A 26,757-nucleotide genomic window follows, 5' to 3' on the forward strand; every position below is an offset into this window, starting at 1 on the left:
AACAACAAAAAAATAATAAAATGCTTTTTTAAAAGATATGTAAAAATGTTTAAAATACATGAGTGAATAATATTCAGTCATTTATGTTAACTAAAATCATATTTTAATGTTGTAGCAAAACAGCATTTATGCTATTTAAAAAGCTAAAATAGAAGATTGTGGTTTTATGTATGTAATAGATAATGACAGTTTATATGTTTAGAATTAAAATGGTGGCAGAAAAACCTTCTACAGGTGCAGAAAATAATGTATACTCTTCTACAAACTAATTTTTTCATATTTATATGATTTACCTGAATTCATTTCAGTTTCACATTTCAAAAATCAAAATAGAAATATCAATGTTTACACAAAAGAAGTTTAACCTTTCAGACTTAATGAATACCTGTAAGACTTCTATTAATTAAAAAAAGAAAGTTTATAGGCCAGGTGTGGTAGTGTATGCCTGTGTCCTGGCACTCAGGAGGCTGAGGCAGCAGGATGGCTGTGAGTTCGAGGCCATCTTAGGCTACACAGTGAGTTCCAGGCAGCCTGGAGCTGGCAAGATACCTAAACAACTAAACCGGCCGGAGAGATGGCTTGGCAGTTAAGAGTACTGGCTGGTCCTGCAACATCCATATGGCAGCCAAAAATTCCAAAACTCCAGTTCCAGGAAATTCAATGATTCTGGCCTCTGTAGGTGTTGTACACATGGGTGTACTTCATGTAGGCAAACACACATGAAACAAAAATCAATCAATAAATAAAAATTTAAAAAGAACAGAAAAAGATTTCTTAGTGGCATTTTTATAGCAGTTTTTAAAATCCAAAGTGTTGAAAAACATATTTATGATTCTACATTAGTCTTTGCTTGAGAAAATGAACAACATGCCTAGATTCAAGTTGTATCTTAAAATTGAAAAAAAGAAAAAAAATTAAATGTGTTTGAACATTTTTCTTCCAAAAAATAACTCTCTATTAGACTAAAACTCCAACTGAATGAATTAAATTCAAATCTATAAGTTACTTTATAAACACAAAACCCATAAAATAATGAAAATCTGAAGTAATTCTGATATTTACAGAACTCTGACTCTTTAAGTACCCTGAACTTTAAATTACACTCTTTTGGTATAAATTTTCTCTATACTAATTCAGCTCCATAAATTTACAATTGCAATTACCATCTTAATATGGCATCACTAAAGAGTATAATTTCCTGTATTCTTTATAGAGTGTAAGGTTAATGATACACGAGGCTTGCTTTTAAGAAACTTTTTAATGGAACATTCTAAAAATTCCTACTCCTGTGCCAGTTTTGTATAAATACATCTGTGGAACTCTTCCCCTTCAGTTCTAGGATGATGTTATAAAATCACTTTACACCTTGAGTTTTCAGCACTTTCAATTGATATATCCCAATGCCTTTGTCCCCTAAAAACTCATTTCCATTCTTTCATTGGCAAAAAAGCATATGAACTTGGATATCCTAAGATCCCAGAGTCTGAATCTAATGGCTGAAGAACATCACCTCTTTCTGTGATTTTAAATGAAGTTCAAGTGTCAAGGAGGACAGCAGATCAAACAGAAAAATTGAAAAGGTAAACAAAGTAATTTCACTGATTAAATTTGATAACCTAGTAAAACAAAGTCCCAATCATTATGTAACAGGCCTGCGGCTGCTGCTCCTCAAATGGAAATGACATTGATGGGGAGGCTTGGTGTGACAGACAGGGGAGGCCTGGGCCTGCTGTTCCCTGGGGTGCTCTGTGTCAGTCTGGAGTGAGCCTCTTGATGTACTTAATCTGCTTCCATGTTGATGAGCACAGAATCCCTTCTCTTATTCTCCTGGCCTCTACATTAATATGCCTATTGTAATTTAGGGTTGTTGCAAAGACAGTAAAATTCCTTTACTTCTTGTGGGATCTACTAAAAGGTTCAGGGAGTACATTATAATGGGATTTTTAGTAAACATGGTTTTCAAACATTGGCTTGACACTAGAACCTTAAAAGGGAATCAGCATTGCTTAGCATGCCCAGGAAAAGAAGTCTCATGACAGATGAAAAATTTGTTAATGCTAGTATGTCTCATAATTATTTTTTAAAAAAGAAAAGGAGAATGTAAAAGATATTAAAAAGATATGGGAACGGAGATATTTTCCAAAACAGACAGAAAAAAATGAGAAAGCCTAAGCAACTAATGAAGGTCTGTTTAGGTTTATTATGATATATAAAGGATGAGACAAAAATATACATATAATCTTAAAATTTTTATTTAGTCAAGTAGTTTAAGGAACAAAATATGTATCTAGTCAAGGTTTATCTGAGACTATTTGGTTTTAACCCAAGCCTTATCTACATAGCACATGATAATTAAAAGCACCAGACTGCTGAAACTAACCTTATTGGATGTTTAACAGCCATAGTTTGAAGCCTATACTCATGTGGTCAGAGGGACTTAAAGGACGGCTTTTACCCCTTGCCTTCCAAGGTCGACTAAGTTCCAGGGGACTATGAGCATCTCTCAAAATGTCCTGTAACTGTGGACAGTCACCTGTCCTCTTGTTTAGGGAGGCCATGGAGACCCTAAAAGATGGACTTGAACTAGTGTCCAGTCTACAAAGAGGAGGGTCAACTCAGAGGAAACATCTCATTCATGCTTTCAAGTGAAGCCAGAAATGGTCAAGCAGGACCTTTGATTTATCTTCACATAGATGGAACTGGTAAAAGAAAGGAGCCAGGATATCCTTCTAAGGCCATGTGACCCCCAAGGAACAGATCCTCAAATGACCTTAAGTGTAAAAATAAATTGATTTATTTGGGCCAACTGTATGGTCTTAAACACCCAAAAGGAAAGTACAACCAAAGAGTAAAGTCATCAGTATATTTCTTTAAGAGTTCAAGGGATCACACTTCGCAGACACTAGGCTTAAGTCTATATAAAAAGTTAACCAGAAAGTGCTGCTGAGATGTAAGACTTCAAATCTTGGTCTCCAATACTGTAGCTAAGGGAGACAACCAGCTATTGTTCTAAAATAATGGATAGATTTGTTTTCTCCCCGTATCTAGAAGCCTTTGAGAGGGAACTGACACTGATTCTAACCAGTCCAACAGCCATCAAAATACCTGAAAGCAAATCCTGAATCCATCAATCTCGAGTCCAGCCTTGTCAGACAAAAGAAAAATGAGGAGGAATCAAATAGAAGGTGAGGAGGAACCCAACAGATGGATGCTTTTGGAAGCCCTTGTCAAGAAATTCCAATGGACTCTCATGAACATTTGAAAATTGGCCTGTTTTGACTTTTTTCTAGTTCCCTGTCTCGAACTTGTAAAGCTAATTACTCTTGCCTTTATGTCTCCTTCACAGCTCCAATTCACAATTCAAGGACTTTCTTTTCACATTATAGATATGAGTCATGCAATTTGGGAGTCTTTTATATAGACCCACTGAAGGGTACTCCAATTGTCTCACCCTGCATTCCTGTTCAGCATGGAAGAAGTTCAGTCCCCATTTCCTATTGGCAATTTGGGTAACCTCTTCAGAGGATGGTGTGATAAGAATAGGAAGTAGGAACTGGCTAGGCAATTAGGGTAAAAAGACCCCAAAGAAAAGTAGACAGCGTCTTAGCTAAAACATGTTCTTGGGTCTCTTAGAAACATACTCTGTTCTAAAAGTCAAAACTGTCAAAAGTATTTGGGAGCTTGCATCTAATCCTTAAAAGATTTTAGGGGTACATCTTCAGAGGGGGGAATGTTAGGAGTAGCCAAAAGCCCCATAAAAAACAAATAAATATCAATCAATTAATCAATCAATCAAAGAAGAAGAAAGAGTACACGAAATTACCAGAACAAAGGTGATGGGGAGATATGGGAAGAGTAGGAGGGGAGGGAGTGGGCATGGATTTGATCAAAACACCTTATGTGCATGTATGAAATTCTCAATATTTTTTTTTTTTAAAAACTTGTTTTTCTCTTCACTTCCAAAACTTACATCTCAACTCTTTGTGCCCCAGGCTCCCCGTTACAACTTCTGTCACAGTCCAGGCTGTCAGCCCATGCACAGCCAGCACCATTGATTACTTTTCCATTGTACTTAGCACCTTCTGGTGTCCTGCATAATATTTATAATGCTGATTTCCAATATGCAAATTAAGGAAGTGCACCCCACTTTGAGGCATTTTGGTTAAAGGTTCGAGGGAAATCTCATCTGTCAGAAGTGAAATAGTGAGAACACCGGTGCTGGACACCACAATCCTCCTCTACTACATGTGACAGGCACTACTGGCAAAGTCACATTTCCTGTTGGTGTTTTAAATCGTTGTTCTTATCTGAAATTTTTCTTTAATACAATATGAAAAATGATAGCCCCAAAGAAAATAAAGTACATAACTGTTTTTATGTACTTGTTTTAATGTACATAAAGAGATGTAAAGAGATGTAAAGAGAAACATCTGAGTTGTGTGACTATTGATAAAAGACACATTTGGAGGCAGACATTTATTTTTCCAGTAAGTGCTAGCTCAGAAGCACACAGGATCAGATATTCTGACTAAGAAAGGCAGTGGAAGTGATGGAGCTTAGACAGGCAGCTTTAATAAAGAACAAGCTATTCATAGCTGAGTGAGAAAGCTTAATTGATAACTATTCAACTGAGATAATATATCAGTGTGGTACAAAACCTTTCCTTCTCTAAAAAATAGCTGATAAAACAATTACAGCAATAGCTACTCATTCTCATACCTGAATAAGATGTGACAAATTCTTCTCATGTGTCTAAAACTCTTTGTACACTGACTGTCAGGAGCACCTACAAAGTTAAATCTCATGAAACAACTGGTTTCAAACTACACACAATTGTAGCAAGAAGCTTCCTCAATGTGTATATGAATAGTGTATATTTTGTCATTATTTTCCTAGATTTAAGTAGCAACTGCTTTTACAAAATGCATTTCCTTTAAAAAGTAAGTTAAAATAGTAGAAAGCCACAATGTAACTACCATTCTGCTTTTATACCTGATTGCAATAAAAGTATGTGGTGATGCCACAGTTTTACAAAATTTAAAATGTCAAATGAAAACCATTAATAAAATTTACACTGATTACAATAATTTAATATTTGAGGAAATGTCTGATAATTTCAAAACTGTGAAAAATGTGAAAAAATCTTTCAAGTTCAAGACTAATAAACACTTATTATGTAAACAGTTAAAACACATGCAAATGAATGTAAGAATTTCCCTACTTAAAATTCTAGGATTTCTGGCTTTAAGAGACACATTTTTGTGATTATTTTGAATTCAATTCATACATTAATTGAAAGGAAAATTTACAGTTAAAACTCAGTGACATTTATTTACAAAAACCTTTTACAGAGCATAACTGAATTAAAATTGTAAGACAGTCAATGAAAAACTCAAATTTTCTCATTGTTAATATTTAAGACCTATCCTATAGTATTTTGTGTATTTTCTACTCCTAAACATTTTGATCACAATATTATTTGCACTGGATGTCAAGCTTTAAAACAGATAATATATGTGCTGCGTGGTGGTATTCGTTATGTGGTTGATGAAGTCAGAAAAGATCTCTACCTGTTAATGCAATCTTCTAAGGAGAAGCACTGATGCTTGGCTCTATCTATTCATCTTCTATCCTATTTTAATAACACAGGTGACACCTAAGAAATTATTCTTTGATCTTTCAATAAAATAAGACTATGCAGGCAGAAGATGGTAAATTAGGTTAAATTGGCATTGGTTATGTAAGACACAATCATCATTTATTTTATAATCTTTACCTCAAAAAGTGTTGTAATTTTACATCTAGGCTGAAACACTATGAATTCACATTAAAAAAAAGATTTTGGCCTGTCCTTAGAGGTCAGAGCACATTTACAGGAATATTGGTTTCAATAGTCCAGATAAGTCTATTCCAGTGTGGTAGTTTATGATAAAAAAAAATTACATTTGTTCACTGTAGCCTTTTTGAAAATATGGGTTTTAACTCTTTTTTTTTAATGTACCATGTATACCAAAAGTCATCTCTTGTATGTTAATGCTGAGTTGTGGCCTCCTGTGATCTGAAATTTACACCTCAGAAACATAACCCCAATTGATCTGTAAAGAGCAACTGGAGTCTAATATTGACAGCTTCAAAAAGTAGGGAGCAAAATGTAAGAGCCAAACATGCTGGACAAGACTTCTGCAAGGTTTTTCTTTATTTTCTGATACACTCTATTAAAATTATTCATAGATGTAATATATAAATTAAAATATAAAACTCCATATCCAGAAACATTGTGAACACAAAGACATTGAACACATGTTCATTTGACAATATTAGGTTTTTTACAAATAAATATTTAAGACTATATCACCTGGTCCTGGACACATTGAAAATGAATCACATGCTTCCTAGTTATCATGCAATTCATCACTCTTAAAGCATTTTGCTTACTTCCAAAATTTATAATATCTCACGCTCCAGTTTTTCACATAGTATAGTTAAATCTAGTTACCATTTTAAGTTTCTATGCATTTAGTCCCTAGTTTGCTGATTCTGAAGATTATATTCTGGAGTAAATCAACCTGACAGTGTTACTTAAAAGTCTTATACTTTATGTTCAACATTGAGACAGTAAGAATTCAGGTTCCCCCTGGGCATGGTGACAAAGGCCTTTAATCGCAGCTCTCCAGAGGCAGAGGCATGTGGGTTTGTGAGAGTTCCAGGCCAGCTGGGGCTACAGAGAGACCCTGTCTCAAAAAGACCAATTTAAAAAAAAAAAAAAAGAATTCATATTCTCAAATATTGCTTCCTAAAATTGAATGAGATAGCATATTTGAATCTAAATGTATAAATATTTTTCTTTGTCTTTGTATTAAGAATACATTACTTTTACTAAAAGAAGAGGCACCCATAAAGATTATGTGACAATAAACAAACGTTTTCATATTTCTGGAATTCAGATAACATAGTTTAAAAATTCAATGCTTTGAAGCAGGTGGAGTCTTTGTTACCCTGTAGTATAGGCATTGTATGATCAATATATACTGGAATACAACTTAATGGAAACCAGGCTTTTATTATTCTCTCTGACTTGCAGACTTAGAAAATACATAGGTAATTACTTTGAAAATACATACTGAATTTATATCCTAAAGACTGATGCATACGTAAGTTTGAAAGTCATTTGAAAATAAAGTTATTTAAAAGAGATAAACAATGAATTACTTGTGCTAAATTCTCTTAGAACTTTATAAAATTGTTTCCTTTTAAAATAAAAATTGACACCATGTAAATGACATAAAACGCTGGATTATAAGAAATATTACTGTAATAACATAAATATCTCTAACTATTTAGACATCTAAAAGAAAACATTAAAATGAATGTGGTAGAAAAATTCCAAAGGGAGGCATAATATTTTCTGCTTTTTAAATTAAAGTGCAAAGATATTAAAACAACTTATGCTAGAATTCAAAACTTTGGTTTATTTCCTAATATACACAAGCAGTACTATATTAAAAATAATAATATAGTTTACATGCCAACAGAAGTCTGACATCTATATTTATATTAACTAATGTATAGAATATACATAGAAACATATTTTAACATTATAGTAAATATCATCCTAAAGTTCAAGATTATATGAAGTCAATATTTTTAAGTTTAAGAATAGGTTCTCTCAAGAGTTAGATAGAATTGAATAAGAAAATTTCTTTACTTTTCAAAAAGGAAAGTTTAAAGTTATGCACCTAGGCAAGATGCAAATTTCATAGCTCTGTTTAAGAGAAGATGGGTATTTATAATGGTTTTACAAAATCACATAGGGTTACTAGAGGAAATACTGTGTTAAAATATGTTTTACAATCCTATTTTGATAGTTCAGCAAGTATTTTACACTAAGAAAAAATACTTTCAATTAAATTACTTCATGCTGGGGCACTGAAGCCCAAGAGCTAAAATATTATTGTAAAATTGTCTGCAAAGTTGTATTTCTTTCTATATGCCTGCATGCAAAAATAATGTTTGGCTTTAGGTGATTAAAAACATAATAACTTTATTAAATTGTTAATAAATAAATTAGCATTTTCTTAAAAACAAATCACCCTAGTATTTGTATGTATATCTCAGATATGTCTGCAAATTCACTAGCTCAGCAAAACGTATTACAGATGTTGGTTTAAAAAAATTAATTAGACATTGGTATGCTACTTGGTGCCTGTAATTATCTTTTTCATTTCTACAAGGGGCTTGAGAACTAGAGATGAATGGTGCACCTCTAAATTCTGAAAAATCAACACAGGACACAGCAGCTTAGGTAAATAAGCAATTGATATCCGAAGACCAATAAAGAAGATAAAAAAGGTTTTATGTAGTTACTTACATCACAGCCTAGAAGTTCAGTCTGTGTGGATTTATCTACTTTTGTAGCAAAAGCCTTCTGTACGTGCTGGACTTTTTCCTGCAAAGTGAAAATAAAAATAGTCAGAACGGTTTTAAGTCATGTGTTCCTAGGTTTATGTGTCCCATTTACTAGCATTTGATTGGTGTATAATTCACTGTTGGGTATACTTCACTATGCTGGTATTTTTCAAAGCAGTTTAAACATTTACAGTTTGGTTTTCAGTTCACAACCATTCACCTGAGACATCATTTCTTCTAGCCCAGGAGACACTGAGTCATAACTACAATTTAATATTAGAGATAGAAGTTGCTTAAATCCAAGACCAAAAGCTTATGCTGTGTTCTCGTTAGGGTTTTGATAACTAAATCACTGTGATTTTGTCAATCTGATTTCAGATTACACTTTTGTGTTTCTTTTAAAAATAATTTTAATTTCTTCTTTTAAAATTTCACACATGTATGGGGGCTGGAGAGATGACTCAGCAGTTAGGAACACTGGTTGTTCTTGCAGAAGACCTGGGTTTGAATCCCAGCACACACATGGCAGCTAACAACTGTCTGTAACTCCAATCCCAGGGCATCCAACAGTCTCTTCTGACCTCCACTGGTATTGCATGACATGGTGCACTTACCTACATGCAGGCAATACACAAAGACATATAAAATAAAAATAATAAAAATTTTAAAAATGAATAAAATTTCATACATGTATATGATGTATCATGATCATACCCACCACCACTCTGGCATGTGTGTTTTTTTGTTCTCTTCAGGAACCTGGCACATTTAAGAATCAAGGAAAGTACAAACACAATAGCACTAATTCAACCCTGTGGCAAATAAGGGAGGTACTGCCTGAAGGAAGTTTGACAGTTCACATTTTAAAGGCAAATGTACTCATTCCTGGTTAACTGATATAACTCACTTTGTCTTCTCATTCCCAAACATGCCAGGTAACAGTGAAGAGATCTTTGAGTTAGTTCTCACAAGAGAGGTACTGTGTGCCTGCTGCTGCTTGGGAGTTCTGTACTCACATGGTTACATTCTCTCTGGGCATTTTAATTACACTTCTCACCCAGTTCAAATGAGAAAAAATGTAGTTTAGAAAGTTTAACTAGAGAAAGTTTCTAAAGGATTTCTTATGATTCTGCTAGATTATCGATTAACTTTCTTTGAAGGAAAATTCTTTTCCTCTTCTTCTCCTAGGAATACTTAATTGGTCATAAAATATCCAAGGGACTTTAAAAAGTAAGATTCAATTCCAGTTTTCCTAGGATTTATAGAGAGTCTCAAGGACCTCAACTCTAGCAACTTCATTTTATAAAACTCTCTTCCTTCCAGCACCTCCTTTTCTTTTCCTTTCTGGTCCTCCCCTTCTCTTATAAGACCAGACATACCTACCCTGGATACACTGCACATAGTCAGCTGGGCCCTCCTTCATCAATTAACAATCAAAAAAAAAAAAAAAAAAAAAAAAAAAAACCTGGCAGTCGAGTTAACAGTAAAGCCAGTCTGATGGAAACAATTTTTCAGTTGAGGAGTCTTCTGCCCAGTCGACTCTAGTTTGTGTTTGTGTCAAGTTGACAAAAACTAATCAGCACAAAAGTCTTAACATAACTTGGGTAAACAACATTTAATTTGCCTTACTGAGATATAGAAAAAGAATGTATTATGCATTTTTGTGTCTCCTTTCTTTTAATTCCCCAATCCCCAAATTCCCTGTGCAGCTAACAAAAATGAAATAGATATTAGCTAACTGAAGAAGATGTGATCTGAGTTGATCTACTTATTTGAAAAAGACCAGTGAAAATGTGACTGCATTTTCTAAACGTCATATAAAATGTGAAAGAACATACTGTGTTCTGTTGTTGGTGCTGATGTGGGAATTACCAGGAGAAGGCAGCAATACACAGAGGAAGACCTAGTGTTCTTTATCATTGAAAGGTTGATCAGAAGAGTAGTTTTTAGAGAAAGAGTGGATCATAAGAACCTGCTAAATTTTAAGTCTGTAAGAACATAACCACCGAGTATAAATTGGGAACTGGATTAGTGCTCTCTGCATGCATTAGGTTTGACCTTCCATGTCTGGGCAGTGTCTATCCTAGGATAAGAACTGCAATGCTGGGCAAACTTTAGCTTAATGATCTAGCTTAATGAGACTTATTAGTTCAAATAAAACAAAAAAATGAGATTCCTTATTCAGTAGCCTTGTCAATAATTAAAAATTATTTTATTTGGTGTAATATAAGGAAAAATGTATGGAAATTGATGATTATTACAATGTACATAGATACGGATTTTAGAAAGGTTATGCAGCTTTCAGAAGACAGCTGCCAATGTGTGTCTTGTAATTCTCAAGCACTGGTAACTTGGAAAGGAGACGCTGACATCTCAACCTGGGAAAGGGGATGTTATTTTGAGCCAGTTTGGAGGGGAAGTGAGTGACATGAAGTTGCTTTAGGCAATAACATCTGGAAATAACTGGAAGTCAAAGAGTCCTACAAAGATATGCCTAACAGTTCAAAATTGCTTATGGGGGTCAAAGAAAGAAAATGATGACAGCGGGGGCAGGTCCAGGCCTCAAGGGCAGAGAGCTGCACTAAGGATCTCACACAGCCTTGCTCCCAGAATACTTTACATTTAGAAGGCCAGAAACATCTGAGAGAAATGACAACACACTCATTGAAGTATGTTCTCACATCCTGCAAACAAGCAGCAGCCAGAGGGCAGCAGGTAAGATCAGCATTTGACCAGCAAGGGTGCATTCTTGGCCTTGCATGCTTTACCCTGGCTCCCTAAATTCTTCTGTGTAAGCAAACATTGTAATTTCTTCTCCTAGCTTTTCTGGGGGTAGTGGAAGTTTAAATTGATTCAATTTCTCATAGACAACATTTACAAATAAATCTACACTATGCATATATAATTGTCTTCAGTTTTATATTAAATGGATATCGAGTAAGTTGGAATCAATTGTTGAAGATCTTAACACAGTAAATAGAACTGACATTGAAACCTTCATGTGTCTTCCAAACCTGGTATTCTTGTGGATAAAGATATTGCAACTCTGAAAAGCTATAAGGAAATGATTTCAGGTTTGTATCAAATGTGCACAGAAACACACCCGATATATAATTTTTAAAGCTACTACACAGCTAGCAATTGCAGGGTGGTAATAAAACTATTCTTGAGGTCCACCTGTTTATATTCTCTTGCAGACTTTACTAAGTTATTTTGCTTTACCATGGAAGAAATTTAAGATTGTTTTCTATTTGTATTTCCTATAAAGGTTACAATTCTACAGAATACATATTACCATAAATATGATGGTAATGCATGTTGCAGCATGAATTAGGACAAAATCATGAAGTGAATGTAGAGTTACAACACAATTGGGGGAGATGTGAGAAAGAAAAGCAAATTCTGGGAAGCTACGATCAAATGATAGCAGAATAATCTAAAAACGATATTGCCAGGTAGGGTGGGACACCTCTTTAATCCCAGCACTTGGGTGGCAGAGGCAATTGGATTTCTGGGTTTGAGACCAATCTGGTCAACAGAGTGAGTTCCAGCTCCAGTCAGGTCTACACATTGAGACTCTGTGGCAAAAAGAAAAAACCAATATTCTACTTATATTCTGTTAGAGTCATTTTAAGGATGAGTGTGCGTGTGTGTGTGCGTTAATGTGTGCATGCATGCGTGCGTGTGTGTTTGTGTGTGTGGTGTAGGTGTGTGTGTCTGTGTGCCTGATAAAATGGACAGTCGTAGAATCTTGCTCCAGAAATCAAGGTATTCACATAAAAGGCTAATTTCTGCTTTCTTTTAGAGGTTTTTAAATCTTAAACTTTATCAAATGCACATATCTAATCATTGCCTGAAGGAAAAGGGCACTGCTGAGTATTTATTTCATTTATTATGTATACATAACAGCACATGCCACAACATCAACACTGCAGAGGGTGCATGTGGTAAAATAAAAGGCGAGAAAGAGTCTTGGCAAAGCCAATAAAACTGTTTATTAAATGTTTATAAAATTAAAACTAAACCATATTCTGCATTTATAAAAACCAACTCAAAATTTTTTAAAGACTTAAATGTCAGACCGGAAACTATGAAACTAATCAAAGAAAATATAGGAAAAAATGCTTCAAGACACTGGGATGGTCTAGGAACATTTTAACAAGACCCTCAAAGCACAGAAAACAAAGCTGAAATACACAAATAGGACCTCATCAAACTCTCATGTTTCTGTGAAATCAGAGGTTGCTATAAGAAATACACATGATAGCGTTGTGCTGCGTTGTGTAGCTCGTTCAAAGAAAACAGGAACATCATTGCTATTCCTTACTCACAAAGTAAGTTGGCAAGTCTTTAAAAAATGTAAAACAGTATGGATTCTGTCTAAAATATATCATTCTAACTTCATGAATCTAGAGGTCATATTCTTGACAATTGAGCCTATAGAAACATGAAAACTTAACTTTTTCAATGGGAAACTAATAAAATTCTTAAGAAAACCTACAGAGCATTCTGGATCAAGTTTAATCTATGAGTTAGTTGGGTCAAAAGGAATTCGAACATCATCTTGTAATGGATTTCAACGTCAATAAGAAGAGGTTGTTTACATAAAACAAAAGCAAAACCTAAAGAGGGAATCATTGGGATTCCTTTAATGAAACCAAAGGCCAGGATGAGCACAGGAAGAAAAGGCCATGCTGCACAGCTCCCATTGATTACCACCCTGGCTAATGAGAGCTATCAATGAAACATCAGTAGAAATATAGAGAAGCACAACAGTGGCCAAGCTAATAAACTTCTCAAATGGAACCGAAACTTTCTGGGAGCCACCAAGGAGACATGATATTTAATTAGTGAAATCTAGTTGTAAAATGGCAAGTTCTCTGTTCCTCAAAGCTGGTCATAATTGCTTTTCAGGATACAGAAGCAGAGCTCTAGGAATGACCTACAATGGCCTTGAGAACCTAGGGAAACCAAGAGTCTGTGAACAGCACAACTAAAGAATAAGATCGGGAATCACAGGGTCTCACAAGCCTCAATGAGAAGAGTCCTGTTAACAGCTGCAGATCAGGCCACATCAATGGACGAAGTTGCTAATTACAAAGCATCCATCCACACTTTCCATTTGAGACTGTCTACTGGGTGCACACATATTCCATGAGACCCTGAACCACAAGCAATGAGCCCTCTATGACCCCAACTTCCCACTTTCTCAGGCTGCTTACGTTTCTGTGCTACTCACTCACTGGGGAGTCGGATTTGAAAGTCCTCTCTGTCTCCTTGTAGATGGATCAACAATAAAGCTCTTTGATTTGCAAATACCAATGCCACAGGTTTGGCTTCTTTGAATGTGGAACCCAGAGTTCTGCTCTGGAGCATTATCCTTTCCTTCTGGAATGGAAAACTGCTTACATAATAAAATTAGGGAGACTAGGAAGAGTGCTTTATAACCATTTCCCAATTTCAACAGCTGACATTGGAATTTAAACAAGAAGTATTCTTATTAACTGTATCCTTCAGGGACACCATGGTTCTGTGCTGCCCCGGGTTCAGTTCTGAAGGTAACCCAAGAAGAAGGAATGGCTGGCTGGCTGCTGGATGAACAGAGCTTGTGAGTGTGGAGGTGGTTGGGTTGCTCATGTACATGCTCAGCCTCTGGGATCGTTTGAATGAGAATGTCCCCCATAGTCTCTAAGCATTTGGACATCTTGTCCTCAGTTTGTGGTGCTGGTTTTGGAGGTCTTAGAAGGTGTGGCTCTGCTGGAGGAAGCACATCACTGGGGGCAGGTTTAAAGAGTTCTCAGCCTTGAGGGATCTCTCCAGTTGCTCTCTTGTTTCCTGTGCCTGCTTGAAGATGTGAGAGCTTAGCTTCTGCTCCACCTCCAGCCACCTCTGCCACCATGCCGCCCTGCTATGATGGACTCTTGCCCCTTGGAACCGTAAGCTCAAATAAACTCTTCCTTTTAAAAGTTCCTTTGGTCAGTGTTTTATCACAGCAACAGAAAAATAAATAATACAGCTTCTAAAGGAGAGAATCTTATGTAGACAAGTTTGTCCCTCTCAATAATATTGCTAAGTTTTTGCATAGGAGGCTATGACAAAAATGAATTGTAATTTGAAAGTAATTTTTCTAGTCATCTATTTGGCAAATAGAAGAATATAACATCTTGAATTCAGTAGTTTCTAGAAAGTCCGTTTTACAACCCCAATAATTGGACTTTTGTTTTGTGAACACTCAGTCGTGATGGTCAGCTAGAGTCATGCATGTCAGCAACTGAGATGTTCTGGTTTTGGTTTGTCACATCAGAAAAGCAGGGTGTGCTTTTAACAGGTACAGAAGGAGGTGGAGAAAGGTTCATCATATATTTTACTTTTAAACATTGATCAAAACTATAAAGACAAACAGAGGAAATATCAGATTACTGAGCATCTGAAACCCTTTTTATTTTCACTGAATCTTAAGACATCTGGATTAAAAGACTACCCAATATCCTCTCCACACCTCTGTGAGAGTGATTTACAGGTGATTTTCACCAGATGTACAGCTAAACACACTGCACAGCACATTTTAAATTTGTGAACAGATTACCTACACAAGATCACACAAGCTAAAAACATATCCATTAAGGAGAGTTTGGTTCATTTCATTTAAGGAAGAGCTTGATGAAGCTTGTAAATAGGAAATAGCATGATTAGAGATTGAAATTATTAGGAAGACTTGTATCACAGATGAATACACACAATGTCGGATTTTGTTTTATATGTGGTGACAGCAGAAATTTATCTGTGCTTTCTATCCATTTCTAACATCAGCATTCCAGATCCCTGTTTTTGTTGTTGTTGTGTTGTTTTGTTTTTTTAAAAGAATACCTTGATTCAGGCTTCCACATGCAAACCTGAACCTCATCATTCTAACCCTTCAGTTGCTAAATGGAACCAATGCCATTCCGAACTGAGGAGCTTTTACCACGCTTCTAACATTTCTTCCATTTGGAAGGTTCTACAAATGAAGCACAAGTTTCAGAGCGATATCCTTTTTGTGACAGAGATTCCAACCTACAGGTACTTCTTAATCTCCTTTTTGATGAATTTCTCATTTTTGTTTATAGCTAATCTGACATTTGCACTAACATGTAAGCCCCGTGGAGGAAGGGCCATGCATTATTAAAGTCATATAAGGTCCAAACTGCCATCAGAAAGTCTAGGGCACATTTTTAGTATTCGATGTTGTTTGGAAAGAAGGAAGCAGCAGGAAATGAAGACAGATGAGGTCTGGGTGGCACTGGAGATCAGCTGCTGAACTGACATTCTACAGAGGCATTTTCTATCTGGGAGTTAATATCACTGAAGAGACAAACACAGTAAAATTTCTGGCATTTGCATGGTACATAAATTTAAGGAGGGGCAGATAGAAATGAAGAAATGAGTCCGTTGCTTGTTCTAGTAATAGTAGGTTGAAGAAATGCCTTAAAACAAAAGGCAGGAGGGGTAGTACTGAACATGTTAAAGAAATGGCACAAATCACACCTGTCTCTGAGGAAACACTGAATAGCAAGTGCCATGTGCTTACCTTTCTGCACTGATTAAGATTTATTTTACTTAAAGAGAAGATTATATGTTCCATTTTCTTTCTTGGTTGACTCTTATATTGTGAGAAATTAATGAACTAAGTCATCTGATGAGGGTAATTATGGAAGAATGATGGATATAAATTTGTCTTCTCTAGGAAATAGGGCCCAGAAGAATTGTTGGCTACATCAAGTACCAAACACTCCCTCATATCAACATCCTGGTCTAAACACACATTTCTATTTGTCAGGAGGGACTATCCAATATCGCAGCGCTTAATTGCATGGTATAACTTCTGTGAGAAATGTTTATGATTCTTAATTTACTCCTCACTTCTTTTAATCTACAAACTTGTAATTGACTTAGGATAAAGAGATATGTTTTCCTTCACATGGGCATGAGCTATCCATAGGATGAAGTTCACCTTGTCCTGGGGAGATGGCTCAGTTTCCCTTTGTGTAAACAATTCCAGTGGACAGATTCAGGCCACTGAAGAAATTACTGGAACCTCAGATTGTTGAACTTTAATCTTAATCCAGGTCTGGAATGTATGATGTACTAAATCTTCTATTTAATAATGAGTTCTAAATTCAGAGGCACAAAGAGTGTTTGCTCCTTTTTAAATGCACACACATATACTGAATGAGTTTGGAAGAACAGAGTGTGAATGCAGTCACTGAGGATCACCCAGGAGAGTTAGGACAATATTGACCAATACAGCAGCTCATGAATCCTCCGTTCAACCTCAAAAGGTACATAAACAGGACTCATTCTATACAGAGGCCTTCTGCACTGACATTTTGAAAATATGGCAAAGATTCCTGAAGCTATTTCTGGCTTGATATTTTTGCTGGGGAAAATCAGGATATAATACCTCACTTACTTTATCACTAAGCCCCCTGTTTTGAAAAAGGCTCATTTTAAGGACTGTGCACATTCTATTGTATGGTATTGATTTAATGTCTACATATATAAATTCTTACAATAAATTTTGATGTGACACAAAATACTTCAAGGCACACGACTTGTGACACAATAATACTTCATATTATTGTCCTTCATTGACAATAATATGCTGACAATAGCATTTCACAAACGCCAGAGTGAAAGATACAAGAAGATCACTAAACACTTGCCAAGTCAGCAGTGCTAAAGTTGTCAATCAGCTGGCAAACAGTGGGGGTCATTGGATCAACCTCACCATATAAACTGCACACACAGATCAACTCTCCTGAAAAACCCAGGGACACCATGTCATATGCTGTTCAGTTTTCCTCCAGCATACTCATAAGAAAAGTAAAATACAGGATGGAGTATAGCCATATATCTGCAAATATAAATGAAGATCTGAAGACCAATCCCAATATCATAGAGAGCCAGTGAAGGGTGCAGAGGATCACTAGAGGAATTACTAGTTTTCAGTGTTTATCTTTTAAATGGAAATAGTAAGCAGAGACATTTAAAAATAGACAGTTGATTACAAAATGATTTGGATAGTGAATCTTTCACTCATCCATCAGTAATTGTAGAACTATACAAATTAATGCCCTCACATTTTTTCTCTGTGAAATTATAAATCCAGTACAATTTTATTCTTTTTAATATTTACTATAATGTTGCATTATTTTCTATGTAGAGGTTATTCTATTATAAAAATTATATCCCAGTAAATGCATTATAAGTTGAAAACATTTAAGTAAAAATGCATTTTAAACACCTAACCCACTGAACAACAGAGCTTAGCAATAGCACACTGTAGAGTATGAATGCTCACCCTGGTGACTGCAAAGGGCAGCTCTCTGCTGGACCCAAGCACTTCAAGACTGCACTCTATTGTACCACATGCCACAGCTTGGAAAATCTGAAAACTCTAAACTCAGGTATGGCTTCCACTGAATGTATATTGGCTTTGCAACATTATGAAGTCAAAATGTTATAAGTCAAATGTTTGTAAGTCAAATGTTTGTAGGTAAAGGATCATCTGTATTTTTCATTTACAAATGACACTGTTAGGGGGTACAATGTTCAGTTGAATGTTCACAGTGGGGTTGTGGTGCTGTCCAGCCCTACTAGGGCACAGAGCTGCTGTGTGGTTAGCAGAATAGGTATGGGGCTTTGGTAAAGATGGTGGCATGCGTATTTCCAGTGTCTTAATTGTTTGGAGAGTGGTTTAAGAATCCTCACTGTCCTTACAGGTTCATGGCTTCTAGTTTCCATGTTTCTCCACAAGGAAGCCTAACAGCAGTTATGATGTCACAGACTCATATATCAAACAAAAGAAAGGAAGGAAGAGGAATATTATGAGACTCTATTCATTCTCCATACTGAAAATAACAGGGGGGCTGGGGATTAGATGACAAGCACTTTTACTGAGAAACTAGAAAACATGCAGAATACTTAGAGCTTAGTGAACAAGGGGACAACAGCATGCTGCTAAGCAATGGGTTCTAGGTTTGCATCATTGGAAAGTACAGCACAGCTTCAAATATGACACCATACAACCTCATCTTACCTGCTCTAGGCAGAAGAACACAGAGGGGTAAGACACAGAGAAAGGAATATGAATCATAATACAATACTGAAGAAGAAATAATTTTGATAAACTGAACAGAGTGTTTACCAGTCTAAAATAAAAGCTAGTTTTTTTTTTTGTTTTTTTTTTTTTTTTTTGAGACAAGGTCTCATGTAGCCCTCTGTAGCTAACGCTAACCTAGAATTCCTTATCTTCCTGCCTTTATCTCCTACTTTCTGGAATTACAGCAATGTGGTATCATGCTTGGCCTAAGAGTTAGGTTTAAAAGCCAGTAGTTAATTATGATTGACAGGTTAAGAAAAGGGGGGAAAAATCAAGACTATATCTTGAATTCCTGATTTGAGCCAGGAGGAGGCTGAATAGGTATGGGAAATGTCAAAGGAAAACAGGTTCAATTGGAGACAGGAAACAATAGGTGATTAAGACATGGGATAAACTGAGAATGTTTAGGAAAATGGGGTACAGAATACTAGAAGTGAGATGCCCTGGCTGGAGAGATGGCACAATGGATAATTTGCTTATCACAAACCCATATAAAAAAGCCCACCATGGCAGCACATGTCTGTAATTCCAGGTCACAGAAAGTATCTATGAGAGGCTCACTGGCACTTGCCACTCTAGCCAAATCAGTGAGCTCCGGGTTCCTTGAGAAACTCTCTTTCAAAAAATAAGGTGGGAGGGTGACATAGGAAAACACCTGACACTGGCATCTGGCTCCTGCACCCATGTGTGCTTACCCACATCCACACATATCAACAAGCACATACACACATACAAAAGTAAACACACACACACACACACACACACACACACACACACACACACCACACAGTGAGACCTTGGAGCCATCCAAAACCACATTGGGTAGTGCTATTGTTCATTTGGGGAAGTCTATTGAAAGGTATAAACAGTCTGGTTTCTAGGGTAGTTCATGAAGTCTGACTCCTTGAATGTGTTCCTCTTTGAGGTGGTCATGTGTACATTGCTTTTCAGCCCAGCCCTCCTCACTGCTCTCCTGCACATGAAAACCTCCCTGGGAAGTTGTCTTTCTGATATTCACACTCAAAAAGGATCCAAGTCAAACAGAAAATTAATTCCTAAAGATTTAAAGGAGCAAAAAGTAGGTGGACCAGTGGCAGAAGTCTTCGAGTTCATTTTGTCTTCTTTTTGAAAAATACTTTAACTTTTGTTTTTAAACAAGTTATTAGAAATTATGATATCCAAAACAAATTTTTAAATATAAAAATCAGGGTGTTGCACTGGGCCTGTACCCTATATACTACTTGTCTATTGGTGACTATGTGCAGTTAAATTATCCATATGTTATATTGCACCGTAGTTCTTTCCTATTGTATGAAACATTCATTTCAATGAATAATGATGTTTACTACTGTGAAATACAGAGATATGGAGGTGAAAGTATTTATTGTGGATACCACACGCTCTGATGGCTCCAGCTCACAGATTGGTGCAGTCTTTCAAATATTTTATTTAATTTTATTTTATGTGTATGAGTGTATTGCCAGCATGTAAGTGCACCCCTGAAATGCAATGCCCATGGAGGTCAGAAGAGGACATTGAATTCCCTTGAACTGGAGTTATGGACAGTTGTTAGCTTCCATGTGGGTGCTAGGAATCGAACATGGGTCCTCTGCAAGGACTAGCTATGAAATAAAACAAATTGTGTAATTTTTCCTATGAAACAAGAAATGAAATTCAGTTGGTTAATAATTTTGTAAGTAAGCAAAAATATTCTAAGATTTGAGGTTTAATTGAAAAAATCTTTACAATTCATTTGCCTTTCCTTACACATAAATTTTAATGGATATATAAATATATTTTTCTGATATTAAAGCATCTATTGAATTTTGAGGATATTTAAATTATTTTTCAATGATATCAAATATTTTAATGTGTATTTTCAACTGGGAATTATTCCTTAGGATAAATTTTAGGAATAAAAATAATCAAATAGGAGGTTGGAGAGATGGTTCAGTGATTAACTGGCTCTCACATAGGACCTGAGTTCAAATCCCAGCACCCACATTGAACAGTTGACATTCGCCTACACTTTCTTTTACTGGGAATCAGATACCATTTTCTGACCTCCGTGACACCTGTATTCATACATGTACCCAGGCATACACACAATTAGAAAATAAATCTTAATAAAAGAGAAATAATCCGTTTCCTAAAATATTTACTGGATATCTTACATAGCATTATAGTGTATTTGCAAGACATTGGCAAGAAAATAATACTAGGAATGAATACATATACTATTTTATTCATCAATGATCCACCACTGAATTTGTATTTAAAACTACTGATTGGACTAGTTCTTGTAGTATGTTATTCAAGGTCACATGTGGTTACCAACCAGGGTGAATGGATGTTACCAATTCACATACATTAACATTCCTTTTCTGATTTGCCCATTGAATTAATTTCCCTTCACAGCTACTAATAAAACATATTTGTGACCGGAGAAATAGTTCAGCTTTAAGAGTGACGACTGATCTTGTAGAGGACTAAAGCTTGTTTTCCAGTAGCCAGGTCAGCTGGCTCACAACTGCCTGAACCTCCAGCTCCAAGGAAGCACTGTACTCATGTGCACATATCCATAAATATGTATATACAAATGTATATTGTAAAAATATATAGATAAATATTTAAAAATACATTAAGAATACTCTTAATGCTCTGAATACTAGGGATGTCAGAGGTTTAAGAAACAAAGTTAATTTTTAATAAAGTAAAATGTTAAAACCCTACAGTGCAGCAAGCCAAAATCTGAAAGATAATGATATTTCCTGTTTTATTCATTTTAATACTAAAAGCTACCTGTGATGGCTAATCTTGGTTGTCAACCTGATACACCTGGGAAGAGGGAAACTCATTTGAAGAATTTCCTTCATCAGATTTAGCCTGTGGGCATGTCTGTGGGACACTGTCTTGATTGCTAATTGATGTAGAAGGGCCAGCACTCGGTGAGTGGTACCATCTGCAGGCAGGTGGGCCTGGTGCGCTGTGTAGTAAGGGCAGCTGATTGTGAACCTGGGAGCAAGCCATCCACGGTGCTCCTTCATTGCTTCTGCTTCAGTTCCTGCCTATGCTCCTGCCCTGACTTTCCTTGATAACACATTTTGACCTGAGTGTAAATCAAATAAATCCTTTCCACTCCCATGTTGTTTATAGTCATAGTGCTTATGACAGAACGGAAGAAAACTAGAACACTATCCAACTTCTTTAACTAACGTTTATTCCTTATGTTAAACTGGAGAGCAGGCATGTCTTCATCAATATACTCCATAAATCACAATCTCAGCATATTCTAGACAAACATGTATCTTTCAAAAAATCTTATTTATTATTTTTTATGTGTATGAGTATATTGCCTACATGTAAGTGCACCTACGTGGTGCAATGCCCATGGAGGGCAGAAGTTGGTATTAGATTCCTGAGAACTGGAGCTATGGATGGTTGTTAGCTGACATGCGGGTGCTGGAAATTGAACCCGGGTCCTCTGCAAGAGCAGCCAGTGCTCTTAACCACTAAGCCACCTCTCCAGCCCCCAAACATGTATCTTTTAATACTTTTCCTTCTTTTAGATTCTATATACAAGTGAAATGCAACCTATCCAAACAGTTCCTACTGAGGATCTCATGTAATCCTAGGTGTTTAGCTTCCTCTTTCATCTATCACACTCTACCAACTGTACTTAAATAATTTTCCAATCTCCTCCTCCCTTTCTATGTTAGCTGTCTATGCTTTTCTGTAAGATTACTGGAATAAGTGTGGTAAAGCCCTCTCCCTCCAGCTCATTCCCTCATGTTCCAGAGCTAACAAACTTTTCTGTGGAAAATGAAGACAGAACCCCCTTGACTGGTTCCCCCAAATTCTATATAAGGTTAGAATACTTCACACTCTTCAAGTCCTTTTCTTGTGATCTGGTATCAGACTATGCACATGGTATATCCACAGAAACTCAGAAATACGACTTTTTGTTTAAAGAAACTAATGGACTTTCTAAATGTCTTTAAAAAAAATACTTCACTGAAGCCTAAGCAATGCATGGGACTTTCATATACTTAAGGATTATAATTCTTGTGAATTGTGTGTCAGTGATTTTGTACATGTCATTTCCTTATGAATCTATACAGTGAAATGACACTGTTTCTCACCACTACAATATAAATATTTTTCATTTAAATTTTCTTATTTATTTATTTATTTATTTATTTATTTATTATTTTGTGGCATGGTCATGAGTATTCTGGAAAGTATGTGGAGATCAGAGAACAACTCGCAGGAGTAGTCTCTCCTCCTACCATGTGGAGCCCTATAATCAAAATCAGGTGGTCAGGATTGGTGGCAAGCACCTCCAGTCTCTAAGCCATCTTACCAACAACAGCTTTTTTATTGATATTTTTAAAACCCTGAGCAAAGCCAACCTTGTGATATACATTTATTCTTAGAGAATACCTTAATACTTAATATCTTATACTTAAAAACTAGTTTGTTTAGTTTAATGTTACCATTTCATGTAAAAACAGTTTTAGTTCAGAATTCATGATGTATTTATTCTTCAAGTCAGCTACCCAGTATATCAGTAAAGGAGAGATCTGCTTACCGAGAGGCACTGTTAGATTTGCATGCATGATTAACAACTTTTCTTCAAAATGACAATTTTCTGGTGCCTCTATTTTATATGATAGCATCTACTAATTTTATCATGCAGTACCATGTTTATTTTTGTGTGTTTGTTCTCTACAAATGGAAGGAAACAAAGATATTTTAAAGACTTAAAAAGTTAATATAAGAAAGTTATAAGCATTTAAATTTTAATATTATTTGTTTTCAATAGTTTTAAATACTCCAGAAGCATTGTAGTTTTGTTTCATTTTAAAATCAACCTTGGGACAAAATACAATAAAAGGGTCTGGATATGCTAGTGAGTTAGTTTATACACACAACCCTGGAGCTTTCTAGTCTATTATCATTAATCTAGATTCAGTAGTCTATTACTTTTAGTTTAATTTCAAGCTCTCAGACCATAATTTTAATCAAATCACACACAAATTGAATTGAACTTCCGATTGAATCCCAAGCACTAGTGAGGATAATTAGTCATCTGATAAGCCGAGCTCAACGTCCAGCATATGGAAAGCACTTAGTGAATGATGGATAGAACCTTCATTAGTAGTCCCAGCATGGGCAGTAGTGCCATGACGCCTAGCAATGGAGGAAGTGGGGAAAGGAGATGAGGAAGTGTGAGAAACGGGGAGGAAAGAAATGATGTGAAACTGCAAACAAGCAAAACAAAAACCAGGAGAAGCAGGGTGAAAAAGTACACGTAAAGGAGACACAGCGTGCAGAGAAAAGGAACAGGAAGTTTGTGAGGTTAGGAAGCCATGGGACAGAAAGGATGCAGTGGAGACCAGGGATCTGAACACAGCTGCGTCGTCTAGCGTTACACTTGCTTCCACTGTAATTCTAAGAAAATGTGCTCAGGCTCATGCTTTCCTTAAAGTGTGGGGTTCTATCAAACACAACCAGTCTTTGCTTACTGTACTGATTAGTCTTGAAAACACGGGACCTAGCAGAATGAATCAGGGGAAGAGTGTGAACTTAGAATGTTCAAGATTTGGGCTCTGGGGCTGGAGAGATAGCTCAGCGGTTAAGAACACTTGTTGTTCTTGCAGAAGACCTGGGTTCGAATCCAAGCACCCACATGGCAGCTAACAACTGTTCATAACTCCAGTCCCAGGGAGGCCTCTTCTGACCTCTGCAGGCACTGTACCGTACAGGTACACTTACCTACATGCAGACAATACATGCATACACATAAAATAAAAATAAATAAAACTAAAATGAAAGACTTGAGTTCAATTCTTATCAACAGCTAGCAATGAAAAAAAAAAAGATAAGGTTGTTTGATCCATAAAAACAACTTTAATTATTTAGGACATAATAAAAGTAATACTTATAAATACTAATTAGTATTCACAAAAGGAAAATTGGATGAAATTTAAAAAGGCTTACTACCTGTTATCTGTTTGAAATGTCTGAATTATTTAAATAGTGCATTTAAAGATAAAATTTCACAAAGGTTTTTAGCTGGTGCTTGGCATTTTCACACTTCATGAAGTGTCCTTTCAAAGGAATATTTATGAGGTCAAATTTCTTAATATCTGCTTTCATTGTAAATGGAGAATTTTTTCACTGTAAAATAAACAAAATATTTCAACTTTAAAATATTTTCTAGCTATAAAACATAGAATCATAATAACAGTGAAAAATGAAAATGAATTCAAAACACAAAACAAATTACAGGGAAATTATAAGCCCCTAATTAATTTTTTTATAATAATACACATATAAATTTGATGCAAATATACCCCCTAAGAACGTAGGTGTTTAGGAAGACGTCCAGTTTGCATAGGCTGCTGTAACCACTTCTAAATATGGTCCTGAAGAAACAGCAGGGTAAGAAAAATAATCCAAGATCTGGCACCACCTGCCACTAAGAAGATGACACTGTGCGAGTAGGGCTGGAGAGACAGGCTTAGAGGTCAAGAGCACTGGCTACTGTTACAGAGAACCTGGGTTTGAGTCCCAGCACCCACATGGCCACTAACAACCATGCATAACTCCAGTTCCACGGGGATATGCCATTTTCTTCTAACCTCTGTGGCACTGAATGATATGTGTGCACATACATACATTCAGGCTATACATTCATGCATATAAAATTTAAAAAATCGTAAATAAAATATTTTAAACAGTGGGAGCAATGGGTAGCCATGGTTTGCTGTAGAAATTAGCTAGGCAAAGCCTTGAAAGGACCTTTTAACCCTGATCTAGCTGTTTCAGTTCCACCTCCTCACCTTTGTTATGTAACCCCACCCCCTCCCCATCCCCACTCCCTTCCCCCAGCACTGCTGTGGAAATCTATTTGTGCAAGAGATTTACTGGACGAGGCAAAATTGGACATAAGCGGACATGCTTTGGACATTTCCTCTTTTACTTGGTAAGCCCAATCCACAAAATTTATGCATTGCAACCTTATAAACTGCCTTCTATGCTCCACTAGGAAAATAAGTTATGGGTGCAATCTCAACTAGAGTTATAATCTGCCAAGTTCTTCCACATTCAAGGGAGAAGACAGCTATCTAATGACACACTGCAACATGTTCCAGTGCCTACCCACACCGGACTTCCTAATGCTGTGTCTGTCCTTATGGTTCTCTACGAGCCTAAAGAATCAAAGCAGATGTTGGATAATTTAAAATTTAATAATAATAATGAGTACACATATATATAAAAGAAAAAAATTATGTATGCTAAAAGGTAATGTTCTAAGATTGATCCAACATGAGGATATGAAATAGAAGATGTGGAGTGCACTGTTTTCTAAGATGGCAGATGCTGCCATTGAAAAATTAAAGAAACAGAAGAAAATTTCATTTGTGGGTGTTAAGCTCAGAGAAAGCAAAAATAAATTTTTTCTACAGAACATTTAAACCACAGACATTTTTTAGGGAACTGAATTATTTCACAGAAAATACAGCAATTAAAATAAGAAAAAAAAAAACAAGAGTGTAGAATTCAATCCTAGACAGACAGAAATTAAGACAAATGAAATTAAATGAAAGACCATAAATTGAAGGAAGGAAAACAAATCCAGTATGTATTTTGTGAAAAAAAAAAGAAGACTCAGAAATATTGAAAAGAACAAAAATCAAATGACTCCACCACAGGTTTGGAAAGGCAAGAGTGATTTCCAATAGGTAAGTAAACAAAATTATTTCACAATTATCTGTGAGTTTACAGGTTATACCTGCTACATCTCTCAATCCTGTAATGCAATTCTGTTTAAAACCAAGTTAAGGAAGAAAGGGCTTATTTTGGCCCCTAGTCTGAAGGTACAGTCCATCATGTTGGGCAAGTCACAGAGGCAGGAGAGTGAGGCAGCTGGTCACACTGCATCTGGGTCAATAATCCTTCATGCCAATGCTCTACATTAATAAACTAGCTTTCGATATTTTTGTAATCTCTATTCTGTGCATTTAGTAATTCATAGTATTTCTTCATAAAGTATCAGGAAGTGATCCTAATGTTTTTTTTTTAATTAGAAATGATTAGAATTTTGTACTCAGCATAATGTTTGCAGCTGAGTAGGAATGAATCTACAATATTTTCTTTATATTGCAATATTTACTTTTAAATATCACCAATACATTTAATAT

General features: G+C 35.9%; 1 protein-coding gene across 1 annotated transcript in view; it reads right to left on the minus strand.

Annotated features, from left to right (window-relative positions):
* The window catches only part of Ccser1 (coiled-coil serine rich protein 1), a 1,141,328-nt gene that overhangs the window by 411,462 nt on the left and 703,109 nt on the right, over positions 1–26,757 (minus strand). The window contains exon 9 of the mRNA XM_029569084.1: positions 8,369–8,446. Within this exon, the coding sequence (XP_029424944.1) occupies positions 8,369–8,446 (78 nt within the window). The remainder of the gene's footprint in view (positions 1–8,368; positions 8,447–26,757) is intronic.

Source organism: Nannospalax galili, unplaced genomic scaffold (assembly GCF_000622305.1).
Source record: "Nannospalax galili isolate Female #2095 unplaced genomic scaffold, S.galili_v1.0 scaffold441, whole genome shotgun sequence".
Taxonomy (NCBI): domain Eukaryota; kingdom Metazoa; phylum Chordata; class Mammalia; order Rodentia; family Spalacidae; genus Nannospalax; species Nannospalax galili.